Below are 11,853 nucleotides of genomic sequence, written 5' to 3'. Positions count from 1 at the left end.
TTGCTAAAAATACCTAGAGCAGCTTCTTTACGCAAAGAGCTGTAGTTTTTTTTCCTTGCCTGCCTACGATAGAGGGATGCCCCGCATTTCCCAGCGCTAAATGTCTGCATCTCGCCCCGTCACTGGGAAGCAGAAAAGCCACCGCCCTGGCACCGGGACCCTTATAAAGGGGTCGGCAGACGGGGCGAGACGTAACTGTGCAGATGTAAGGGAAAAGAGATCATACTGGGAAGCAGATGAACGTACTAAAAAGAATCAAAGTACGGGCTGCTGCAGTTTGCAGTCAGAAAAAAAAAAGGTTAAAAAAAAAAAGCTCGCTGTGGCAGACTGGAAACGTGCAACCCAGGAGAGATTCGGGAACCACAAAGTTAATATTAAGTTCACCGTAGCTCATTGTAAATCTTACATATCCCCCCCCTCGCAAATCCCTTGCCTTGTTCGCTCTTTCTTCCTTGACGTAAAATTACCTGCTACATAATCACTCCGAGCAAAGCCCTCCGGCTCCCTCGCCTGCCCCCGGCACCCCTCCGGGGCCACCGCCCTCGCGGGGCCACCCCCGCCGCCCGGCCCGCTCCTGGCTCGGCTCCCGCCAGCGCCTGGCACCGGCACCGCCGCCGCCCGCGCTCCGGCGGCAACACCGCCCGTCTCGGGCGTTTCTGGTCGGCCCGGGGTTTGCACCCTTGTCCGCTTCCCGTCAGCAGTAGGTCTCCTGCATGGAGAACACCACCACAAGGAATTCCAATTCAGCTGAACTGCCGGTTTCTGTTCAACACTCACGGGGCTGGCGAGGTCCCTCCCTCTACCCCTCCTTTCACTCAGTCACTTGTTTAAAAATAAACTTAGGAGCCATCTTTATAATTTAGTTTACTTCCGAATATTTTAAATATTATGAAAAAAAAGCCATAAACAACGCTGTTATTCAAAACATTTTGAGGTATAAAACATAAAAAGATTTGGGTTTTCTTTTTTCCTTTTCTTTTTTTTTTTTTTTTTGGTTTTGTAAAAAACACACACAGTGGTTTATTGAGTACTTACAATGTTTACACCTTCAATATTAATTAGATTCCACTTTTTCCCTTACGGACGGAAGTGCACATAACCAATAACTGTTGAAAACATCTTCAAATACTGAACGACCACAACAAAATTACAACACTAAATACCGAGTCAACCGAAACATTGGTGCAACTGCTTCTGTTGAAATATAGCTTTATAATCCCATGAATATTTATATCCAAAAGGCCAAGTATTAAAGATACACTCCACATACACACTAATGCCAGGGAGGGATTTTTTTTTTCCTTTTCTATGGTTGTGTTTTCCCCGTGTGTTTTATACAGAGCAAATAACATTCACGAAACTATTAGAGACATTACCCCTTACCAAGCTGGAGTTTCCTCTTCATACATGGAATGCTTTTTCCCTCTCCTTCAAATATCCACATTTTTGGGGGGGGTTGGGGGAGAAATTGCACATAAATAAACTGGACGATTCCAAATACAAGGAGTCCTCAGAGGAGAGCTCACTACCGAGACTAAGAGGACGGCTCCTCCAGTCCTGCCGTGCTCACTGCTTGAGCTCCAAAGCCCAGACATGCTGCGGCCAGCCAGTCCTCCCTTTGGTTTTCTTATCGTTGCTGCTAACTGTGCTTTTCAAGATTTCGTTCTGGGGAGACAGGATGCGAAGCGGGAGAGAGAGGGGAAAAAAAAGAAGGGGGAGAGGAGAAAAAAAAGGTTAGAGATATTCCTCCCCTTTCTAGGTCACCTCTGCCCTGCCCTGAAGGGAAGCTACGAGGAGTCACGGGCTCCTGCCGAGGCCCCCGGCTGCAGAGGACAAAGCAGACGGCCTCCGCGGGCTCTTTCCGCCCATGGGAGCGGCCCTGTGTCGTGCGCAGCCGCCCGCGGTCTCCCGCGGACGCCGGGTCCCCGTCCGCGCCACCACCGCTGCCCTTCCGCGGCCGGGCCCCGGGGCTCGCAGGAACGGGGAGCGGGCTGGAGGCTGAGGGCGCCGGCCGTCTGCGGGGAGATGGGGATTACGGTAGGATCCGCGCTAAACCATCCCCGCCCGGGCTCCGGGAAGGAGCTCCGCACCGGCACGTAGCGGGGCAAAACATCGGGCCCGCGGCCACCGAAATCTGCGAGAATATCGCCCGAGCGAGCCGTAGGGCCTACACAAAACTGGGCTTGCGCTGCCTCGTCAAAGCCGACTCTTCCCGTTAAGTCAAAAAAGTTCAAGCGCCGAGCGCACGGGCAGAAAAGCCCCGCGCTGCGAACCTATTACTTGCCGAGGGTTTAAAGCCGGGCTGGGCTTTAGCAGGTAGTCGCGCCTCAGGCCTATTATTTAAGAGAGCGGAGGCTTGTCTCTGGCGGGTTCACGATTTGGGATCCGGGACAAGCCCAGGTCCGGTAACGGACCCCCCCGAGGGCTCTACTGTTGCGGTGTTTCCCTCGCGGCTGTCCGCAGCCGCTGGGCCGGATTCGGGCGCCCTGCAAGAGCGGCGGGCGCCGAGGGCCGCCCGGGGCTGTGCCATGTTCCCCTCTCGGCCAGCAGGTATGTCCAGGGACTGGCGGAACTGAGGTGTCCCCCGTGACCACCACCCGGCGACCTGAGCGCCGGGAGTGCTAGGATGGGGCGTCGGCGGGCGGCCGAGCAGCCTCCTCTCTGCGGCCCCCCCGCCCCGTCCCGTCCCGCCCCGTCCCGTTCCGCAGCACTGACCAGCTCTTTCTTTCTCTTCTCCTCCTTCACGTCTGTCTTCTTGATCTCTGCCTTGAAGGCCTCCGCCTCCCCGTTCTGGTCATCCTTCGCCAGCAGGTCCATGAGGTAGGCGATGTAGCTGGTGGCCAGGCGGAGGGTTTTGATCTTGGAGAGCTTGGTGTCGGCAGGCACGTTGGGGATGCACTCCCGCAGCTCCGCGAAGGCGCTGTTGATGCTCTGAGTCCTGCGCCGCTCCTTGCGGTTCGCCGTGCCCCTGCGCTTCACCGGCCGGGGCCCCCCGAGCCCGGGCGGGCCGTTCCCGGGAGGTACCCCCCCGTAATGGGAGTGGTCCATGCCCGGCGCCCCGTTGGCGTACTCGGGGCTGTAGGACAGAGCCATGCTGTAGTCGGGGGGGGACATCTCCGGGTGGCTGCTGATGAGCCAGCCGTGGAAGTAGGGGTTCTCCTCGTGACCGCAGCGGGTGGCGGGCGGCGGCGGCGGCAGCGGCGGCGGCAGCGAAAGGGTAGCCCTCATGGTGCACCACCGGGTGGTGGGGGAAGCCGCCCACTAGACTCATCCCCGCTCCCTAGCGCACCCCACCCCTCCCCCCCGGGCCCCAAAACAAAGGTATCCCCTCCCCGCCCGCCCCCCACCCCCCGCCGCACCGGCGGGAGATGCTCCCCGCCGCTCACCCCTCAGCACTGCCCCGCTGCCCGCTGCCTCTCCATAGGGCGCTGCTGCAGAGTCCCCGCGGATGCCCGAGCGATCCCCCCTCCCCAGGCGCCGGCTCCGCCGCTCATGCGTTGTGCCTCCACCTCCTCCTCCTCCTCCTCGCCCGGGGCCGGTCTTCGAGGAAGCGCGCACAGAAAAAAAAAAAAAGCGCTATGGATAGAAGACGACCAAAACAAAACGGCTTGGCTTCCCAGCCCGGGATCTTCCTCGCCTCTTGCTTCCCTCCGCTCTCGCCAAGTCCGCCGCGGCCGGCCAGCTGGTACTTACACGCGGCCCCTCTCCATGCGCCCCTGGCTCGGGCGGCGCTCCCCTCTGCCCTGCGCGGCGGCGGAGGCCGTCAGTGCCGGACGGGGCGCAAGCATCCCTTCCCGCCGCGCCGCTGGCGTCAGCGCCCCGACGCTCCTCTGCGGCAATCCGCGCCGCTTGGCCGGGCGCGGCGGCGCGGCGGCGGCGGCGGCGGGCGGGTGGCGGCGGCGAGCGGGTGGCTGTGGCGGGGCTCGGCGCGGCGCAGTGGCAGGGCTACCCGTCACGATCTCCATGTACAGCTACATGTTTAGAGCCGCTCGGGTTATATATGTCGTCAGCAGCGGCGGCCGCCAATGGCTGGCGGCGGGGGCGGGGCCCGCCGCCCTCCGCAATAAAACTTTTTGATGTTCGCCCTGCTAATTGCTGAGCTCCTCTTTTAGGATTGGCTGCCCCTCCGCATCCATAATGTAATTAAAACAAGGGGGGAAAATTATCATGGAGGCAGACGTTAATGCAAGTGTTTAGCAGATGCCTTACTGTAAAATCTGCATTAAAAAAAAACAACAACAAAAAAAAAAACCGAACAAACTCATTAAAAGTTAAATATCGGATAATTTCAAACCAGGTACAGTATGGATCCCAGGAATTTCTTGGCAAAAACCTAGGTGCCAACTTGATACGCTCCGAGGTTGCTTTTACAAAGTGCTTTGTGCCGGTGCTGTAGAGGAACAAATAAAACCAGCTTCGGAGGGCACTTTATCGATTGCCCGGTGTGATAGGCACGGCCCATCAGAGCTCCGGCTTATACTTTTATTGCTGGTTAATATACACAAAGAGCTCGCTAGTCCCCGTGAGGAGGGAGAAGAAGTTTCTCTGCCTTGTCTGTCACCGGGTTTGCGATCCAAGTTAGCAAAGGCTGGCTCCGGCTTCGCGGCTGCTGACTTGCCGAGGGAGCGGAGAGCTCAGGGTTCGGCCAGGGACAGTATTTTCTTCCAGAAAGAATTGCTTTGAGACACTAACAATAAACCCGACTCTAACTGATTCTCTTCCAGCTTGCTGGCTGCGCTTACGCACCTCGACCAGTGTTCACCCGACTCACTTTCGCTCCTGAAATCAGTTTCATGCTTGTTTAACTGGTCTGATCGGTAAGTAACCGAATATTTTTTACAGCATGTTCAGAGCTTATTTTCTAGCTTTTACTAACAAATATATAAATATTTCGCCGCATTCCTGTGTCTGCAATAAAAAAGACCAGCATCTGCGGAAAGCAGAGTTAGTTATCGAAAGGGAATAGTTAAATGTTTGTTTAACGGCCAGGCCAGGAGGAAATCTCCCGTAGCTATTTAGGTGTTTTGCTTTGCTAAGCTTGAAGACATTACAAAGGGAAAACGGATCTCAAGCTGTAATTCATGGATAACTTGGAGGCGAGGAGAATTGTTGTCATCTTCAAATGGAGCCGAGCATTACTAAATAGCTGCGAAATATCAAATACCCACCGTTACGTCTGTCGGCTGGCGTCTGGGCTGATACGGCGTATATTACAATGCAATCCTACAATATAGGCAGTGTGGAAAACTGTGTCAACAGGAGCAGAGAGGTCATAAATTAAAGAAAGAGAAAGATAGAGATGGAGAAGTACACGAAAGGAGGCAGCAAGAACGGCAAATGCGATTTCTGCAGCAGCTCAGTGCGCTCTTCGGACCCACTGCAGAGCCCGTGGGGGTGCCTTGGGGGGAAGCGCTGGCGGGGGGGAAAGAGGGTGAAAAAGCCCCTCTGTGGGGAACCAACTCAATGCCGGGAGAGAGGAGACGAGCTGAGCCCGAGCTGCCCCGGCGCGGAGAAGGGCTGCTGCCCGCTCGCCCTCGGAGGTGCCGCCGGGACACGGGGGCTTGCTGGGACACGGGGGCTTTCCGGGTGGGTCTGCGTGCTCTCGGCGGGGAAAGCTCTGCTGGGAAGCGGCGATCACCGTGGATGAGGCTGCCCGCCAAGGAGCAGCCCGCTGCGGTACCGGGGACCTGGCTTCGGCAGGGAAATACCGAAGGTGAAACTGGGCACCGGCCCCGCGTTTCGGCAGGACGGGAAGGGCAGGGCTGGACCCGGCGAGGGGACGTACACAGAGAACAGAAACGCAGACGAACATTTATATAAGGATAAACACATATGCGTGTGCGTCTGGGTGTAAACTGAGTACGAAAGTGAAAAACTAGTCCAGATGTAGAACTGATGTATATACACATACATCTTATACGTACACACACATGCTTGTAACTAAAATGACTGATGGATATCTGTATCTATATATGCACACGCACACAGGTATATATTGTATTATCCTAAGGAAATAATGAGTCTTCAGCGCGGATTTTTAAATTTAAGAAAGGCCGCGCGCACAGCGTGCAGGCAGAGACCTGGAGCGGCCAGGCAGCGTGCCTCTGCCCTGGGGTACAGCATCTGCAGGGCGCAGCCTGGAAATCCACCCCTTTTCTGCAGCGGTTCTCCAGTTTTATTTTGTTGCGATATTTTCCTTGATGCGAAGAAGAAGCGGGCATTGTCAAGGCCGGGAAGGTATATTGGCTTGCAAACAGGGTCGTGCTTCTTTGCGCTCTCCTTATTTGGGTAGAGCTTTTCAATATACTGCAGGCTGGACTGCAACCGTGACAGTCTCCGTGGCAAGCCACTGCGGTCACTCCGATAACATCTCCAATGATCAAGGAAACGGAAAACATGAGGCAGAGAAAAAGTAATAACAGATACAGGAGATATCGATCAGAATACCAGTCTCCAAAGCTAGCATCATTATTGCTTAATTAGCTTTGGAGAAAGAGTGTCTCTAGATAAAGTACCCAGCAGGATCTTATATATATTTTTTCTTCCTACCCCCTAGCAGTTGTTCATGTTTTTTATAAAGCGAATTTTAGAGCAAATGCTGCTCATGTCCTCCGTCAGCTTTTAACTGCTCAGGCTGTCCGATGAGGGGTTATAGCCTTTTCTGTTTGATCAACTCGTTGGAAGCCGCTGGAGCCCAAAGTACCTTTCCCAAGACTAGGCTTGGAGTCCGCTAAAAAGTACTAGCGTTTTGCCGATCTTCCATTCATCGATTTGATTAGACTTTTTTCGTGCACAAATAATTCGCTTTAAAAAAAAAAAAAGCCCTAGCCTTATGTCACTTATTTCCCTGCCAAAATGGTTGCATGTTAGGCGATGGTTTATCTAGGCTCTGCTGCCAGACAGGAATTTCCTAGCTAGCTCTAATTAAGAAATTTTGGTGTCGACTGTGCCGAGGCTGGTTTTCCCTTCTCCCCCGCCCCGCTTTTTTTTTTTTTTTTTGTTAATTTTAATTTTATTTTGTCAAGGAGGTGTGTGTGGGGGCGCGTATCATTGCTTTTGCCCCGCGGTTGCTGTCTCTCCTGCACGACAGACCTCCGCGGCGCTGAGCAGGAGGAAGGGGCTGCCCTTGCCCCCGGTGGGTGCCCCGCGGAGTCCGGGGAGCGGGAGGCAGGAGCCCGAAGAGCGGAGCGGCGGCGGGGGGCGGCGGGCAGGGCGCCCGCTCAGCGGGGCCACCCGCTGCCTTGCCCCGGCGCTCAGCCACCGCCGGGCCGCTTATCGCCAGGTCACTTCTCTCCTCCGGGCCAAGGGTAGGGTGGGATTTGGGGATAACAGAACAATAGAGCTGTGCTCCCACCCCCTTCCCCTCCCCAGCCCGGGATTGCGTGAATTAAGCTAAATTGCAAATTAAGCTAATTTCTCCGAATCAGACGAAACCGTATGGAAACGGGGAAGAGGTGCCGACGCTGTGTGGTCGGAAACCCACATCTGCTGGGGACTCTCGGGCCTGCTGGCTGGGAGAGCTGCAGGCACACCGGACTGGGCGTTTGAATGAGCAGGCCAGGGGCATAGCAGCGCCTGGCCGGTGCCCGAGCAGGCAGCCTCTCATTCGTTTGCTGCTTTTCTGCATCTTCTTGTCTAGGAGCGTCCGATACCGGCGGGACGATTTTGGGGGGCAGGCAGCCGCCCGGGGCAGGGCAGTGAGGGAGCGGCGGACCCCCCGCCAACGCTGCAGTGGCCGATACCGAGCCCAGCTCCACGCGCGCCCCTCTCCCTGCAGCAGCACCGTGTCCTCCCTTCTACTTTATAGTTTTCATTAAAACAAACAATCACAACCACAAAAGCACCCCAAGGGCACCACATCCCTTCACTTGAGGCGCAGTCCCGGCCGGGCAGTCCCCCCGACGGCTTTCCTCCCCGGCAACTCCTGAACTGCCGGGGGTCAGGGGCTGCAGGGTGCCTTTCCTTCCTCCTCCCGCCCGGCTGCCTACCACATCGCTCAGCCGCCCGGTGCACTGCTTGAAAAGTCGAGACGCGTTTGAATTTATAGAGTGCATGATGTCATTGACCCGGGACAAAACGTATCAGAAACGGGTATCGTTCTCGGATGGATTTGGGGATGCCGAAGGAGCCCGTGTCCCAGGGATGCAACACATCCTATCCCTGGGCCATAGCTTAGAAGTTCGCAGAAGAACGTAAACCTGCAAGAAAATGGATTTTTGTAAAGAGGCACCGGAGAAATATCATTCGAAGGTCAACCTGTCAGTGCGGGTTAATGAAAAGGACTTGTGCCTAATGGGCCTACTTATACCCTCTGTTACACTCACACAACCTGGATTTCAACGTCCAGGGCAGAGGGCAGAATCGGGCCCATCAGGCCTGAATTAATTGGTGCCATTGGAGGTGGAGGAACCCTGGTTTACGTTACTATTATCAGTAATGAACGCCCACATATTTCTGGCATGATAGTCTCGCAGCCGTTGTATATAAAAAAAAAAAAAAAAAATGGAAAAAGAGGGCAGAGACGAGAACAACCCAAGACACTGACCATTTTGCAAGTCACAATGATTGGCGGTAAGCACGGGACCCTGCGCGTTTTACCGCTGCATGTGTAAGCAATTATTCGAGGATTGCTTATATTTGTGACCGAGTATCCAGAGTTGCATTTAAACCCTAGACAGGAGTCACAGAAAGAAAAGAAAAACACAACGAACTCCAACCAAGACCCCTTCTTTGTCAGAAGAACAATAATAAAGACCTTATAGCATTCTGCAGCGAAGGCACAGCGTGTCTGTATTTATTGGGTTTGTCACATATGTATCCTATACATACTCATGTATAAACACGCACATGTATGTATACAGACAAGCACAAGTTTTTGTCTCGTAATGTTGTTTGCATTCCTGGGAAAGAGCATCTTATGCCGCTCTTGAGCTCGGCGCTGATGAAACAACTCTCGACTGTAATTGCTTTCATTAATAAATATTTTGTCCTGCAGCATCTGAAGTTCAGGCGTTGGAGGAAGCAGAGGTTAGACTGGCATCGTTTTGGGTTTGGGCTAACAAAAATCAACACCTCTATTGCCATTCTTCATGGGAAGTCTCCCTTTAACAAGGCGGGGGTTTAAGCAGCGTTCATAGATCAAAGACAACCTCGCTTGGCTTGGAAAAAAAAAAAAGATCCCTCTAGAGCAGTGACAATTAACTGCAATTTCGCCCTCACTGCACGCCCCAAAACGTCGGTGTCGTCCTGCCGGTGCCCCCCACGCCGTGTACCTGCTGCACCGCGCCCCGCTCCCGCTCGCCCAGGACCGGCTGAAGCACACGGGCTCGTCTTAAAACTCAGCAGCTGACTCCTGCAATGTCGGCTGCACACTTGCTAGAAGCATCAGCCTGGACCGCAATTCCTATTCGCGTATCTCGGCGTAATTGATCTGGCTGAGTGAGGTCTTTTTGGTAATTTGGATACACGAAGTCTCCAGTTAATGACATATAATCAGCCTTTAGGTCACTTGGTCATTCTCTTATTACAAACCCCTCCTGCTCTCTCTGATCTCCTTTCAAACTAAATTTCACACAAACAAATAAAGCAAGACAGGGACAAGTCCTTAAAATACAAGAGAGAAATATTGGAGAATTGCTCGTGGGGAACTATAAACATTTTTAAAAGAAAAAACGAAAAGATAGGAAAGAACATCTTATCGAGAAAGAGAGCATTGTGTACAAAACACGGAGGGAAAAACGGTCTGGCTTCTGTTAAAAATGACATAAAATTAAAATAAAAATAATTACAAACAGAAATAGCATAACATAAACAGAAGGCAGGAGGCTTTACTAGAAATGCGTGTCCGTACTGTAATTGTTCTTACAGATGATACAACCGATTCGTGCATAGGCAAAATCTTTATTTACTTCACTTAAGCTGGCAAAAAAAAAAAAATAGTCTTTACTTTTCCCTTTAGGAAAGTAACTGAAGCAGCCAGGAAATGGAGAACTGAGTGTCATATACCTCCTCAGACCTGCAGGGAAACGGAGCCGTGGCCAAAACGTTGGGTGTAAATGCGACAACGAAAATAAATATTTTACATCACCGTGCAGAACATATTTTACTAAGTCAAAAGTCAACACTTTGTTTTTCTGCTTTTCATTTTTTCTTCCCTCTAGGAAGAGACAATGCTCCCTTTTTATTAGGTATTCCCTAAAAGGTTATTTTGATCTCCGTCCAGGTATATATATATATATGTATATATACACACACATATACACGTTCAACGGAAACGCTGATGGTGATGTATGTGTAGAAGATGGTGCGGTGGCCGAGGAGAGGAGCGAGCAGACATGCCCTAGGTAAGATCCGAAGGCCCTGCAGGCTGCAGGCAGTTCACTGTGCAAGCAAGCCCCGTTTTTCGGAACTCAAGTTGATTTATGAAATTGAGAGTGGGTGGATTTCAATATTGTTCAAGTGTTAGCGCTTCGAGGAAGAAAGCTGAAAGAGGACTGCAATCCACACTCCCTTACAGCCATTTAGCACCTTTCGAAATATTATTAGCATGCGTTTTACCAAAGATCTCATGTGTATTTAATACGGGCTTCGGACAGGCGCTAATTGAGCACGTTGTGAGGTTGCGAGAACGAGTGCCGGGGCAGGCTCACACAGCAGGAGAAAACGGAGCGAGGAATACATGGAGAGAGTGTCACAAGGCCCCAGCGCAGGGCATGTTAATGTCACACGTCTCGTTATTTGTTCACTACATTCCCGGCCTTTTCAGCATTTCGAAGGGTCCCTTTTTTTTTTTTTTTTTTTTTTTTTTTTCCGCCCGCCCTTGAGCTGCCGGGTTGAAGCATTAGCCCGTGGCCACACGACGATCCGACCCAGCGGATCAAGGGGCGGCGGGGAGGCAGAGGCCCGACGCCGCGGTCCTGCCGGGGCGCACGCCCGCGGGCACCGGCCGCCCGCGCCGGGAGAGGCCGGGGATGCTCAGCCCTGCCTTGGCACTGCCCCCGCCGGGGCACCCCGCCACCCCTCCCGCGGGCCGGGGGTCGAAATGCTAAAGGCCGAGGGGGGAGGAGGAGGGGCTGGCCCCCGCTGCCCACCGCGCCTCCCGGGGGCGGGCGGCCCCGGCCCCCCCGGCGACCCCGGCGGCGCCCCGCGGGCCGTGCCGCACCCGGGAGGAGCCCCGGCGGGCTGGGGGCGGCTGGAAAGGGTTAAGCGCTTCCCCTCCTCCTCCTGGAGCCCCCGGAATGCCACTGCTTTCCTCTAGAGGTCTCATTAGGGAAACCCTAACTGCTATTTTCAACGTTTCCTCAATCAAGCGCCTTTAAATAGAGCTCCACAAACAAATTGGCGTCAAAAAGCGCCGATCTTGTCACGGGCGAGGCCGATCCAGTATTTCACCCCTGTTTGCTTTGTAATTGCGGCCTGGCTTGTGGCTACCTGCCCGCTGGGGCGAGCTCCTTTTGCCCCCCCGCCACCTCTCCCCGCACAGCCCCGCGGACACCTTTGCCGGGGCTGGGGGCGGTGAGTGGGACCGCCCGGAGCAGCCACTTAGCAAGTGATCTTCGGGAAAAAAAAAAAAATTCAAAATCAAGAACAGAATCGCTCAGTCTCAAATGCTGCCTGAGGTTTTTTGCAACGCTGCGCTGAAGCCACGAGTTTTCCAGGACAAGAAATTTCCCCCAGGTCCACCGTTGCTTCCGAAGCAGGGGTCAGGGATCAAGGCAGGCGTCCCGCCTGTCCCCACGCAGGGCTCTCGAAGTGGTCGGGTTTGCTTTGCCGGCTTCTCTCCCCCTCTCTCTGTTAAACAGCTCTTATGATTTGTTATATTTTCCACAGCTGCTTGTGCTTGTTTGACTGTTG

At 53.8% G+C, this 11,853-nt stretch overlaps 1 protein-coding gene across 1 annotated transcript; it reads right to left on the bottom strand.

The window, feature by feature from the left end:
- Positions 1-1,223: 1,223 nt before the first annotated feature.
- HAND2 (heart and neural crest derivatives expressed 2) lies at positions 1,224-3,271 on the bottom strand. The gene is given in 3 exon segments (XM_068403953.1): positions 1,224-1,665; positions 2,716-3,181; positions 3,183-3,271. Coding segments are annotated over 3 exon segments (654 nt in total). The 3' UTR covers positions 1,224-1,566.
- Between the last annotated feature and the right edge of the window lie 8,582 nt (positions 3,272-11,853).

Source organism: Nyctibius grandis, chromosome 6 (genome assembly GCF_013368605.1).
Source record: "Nyctibius grandis isolate bNycGra1 chromosome 6, bNycGra1.pri, whole genome shotgun sequence".
NCBI classification, from domain to species: Eukaryota; Metazoa; Chordata; class Aves; order Nyctibiiformes; family Nyctibiidae; genus Nyctibius; species Nyctibius grandis.
Note: the sequence above shows the minus strand (reverse complement) of the source record. Positions and strands in the feature narration are given on the sequence as shown.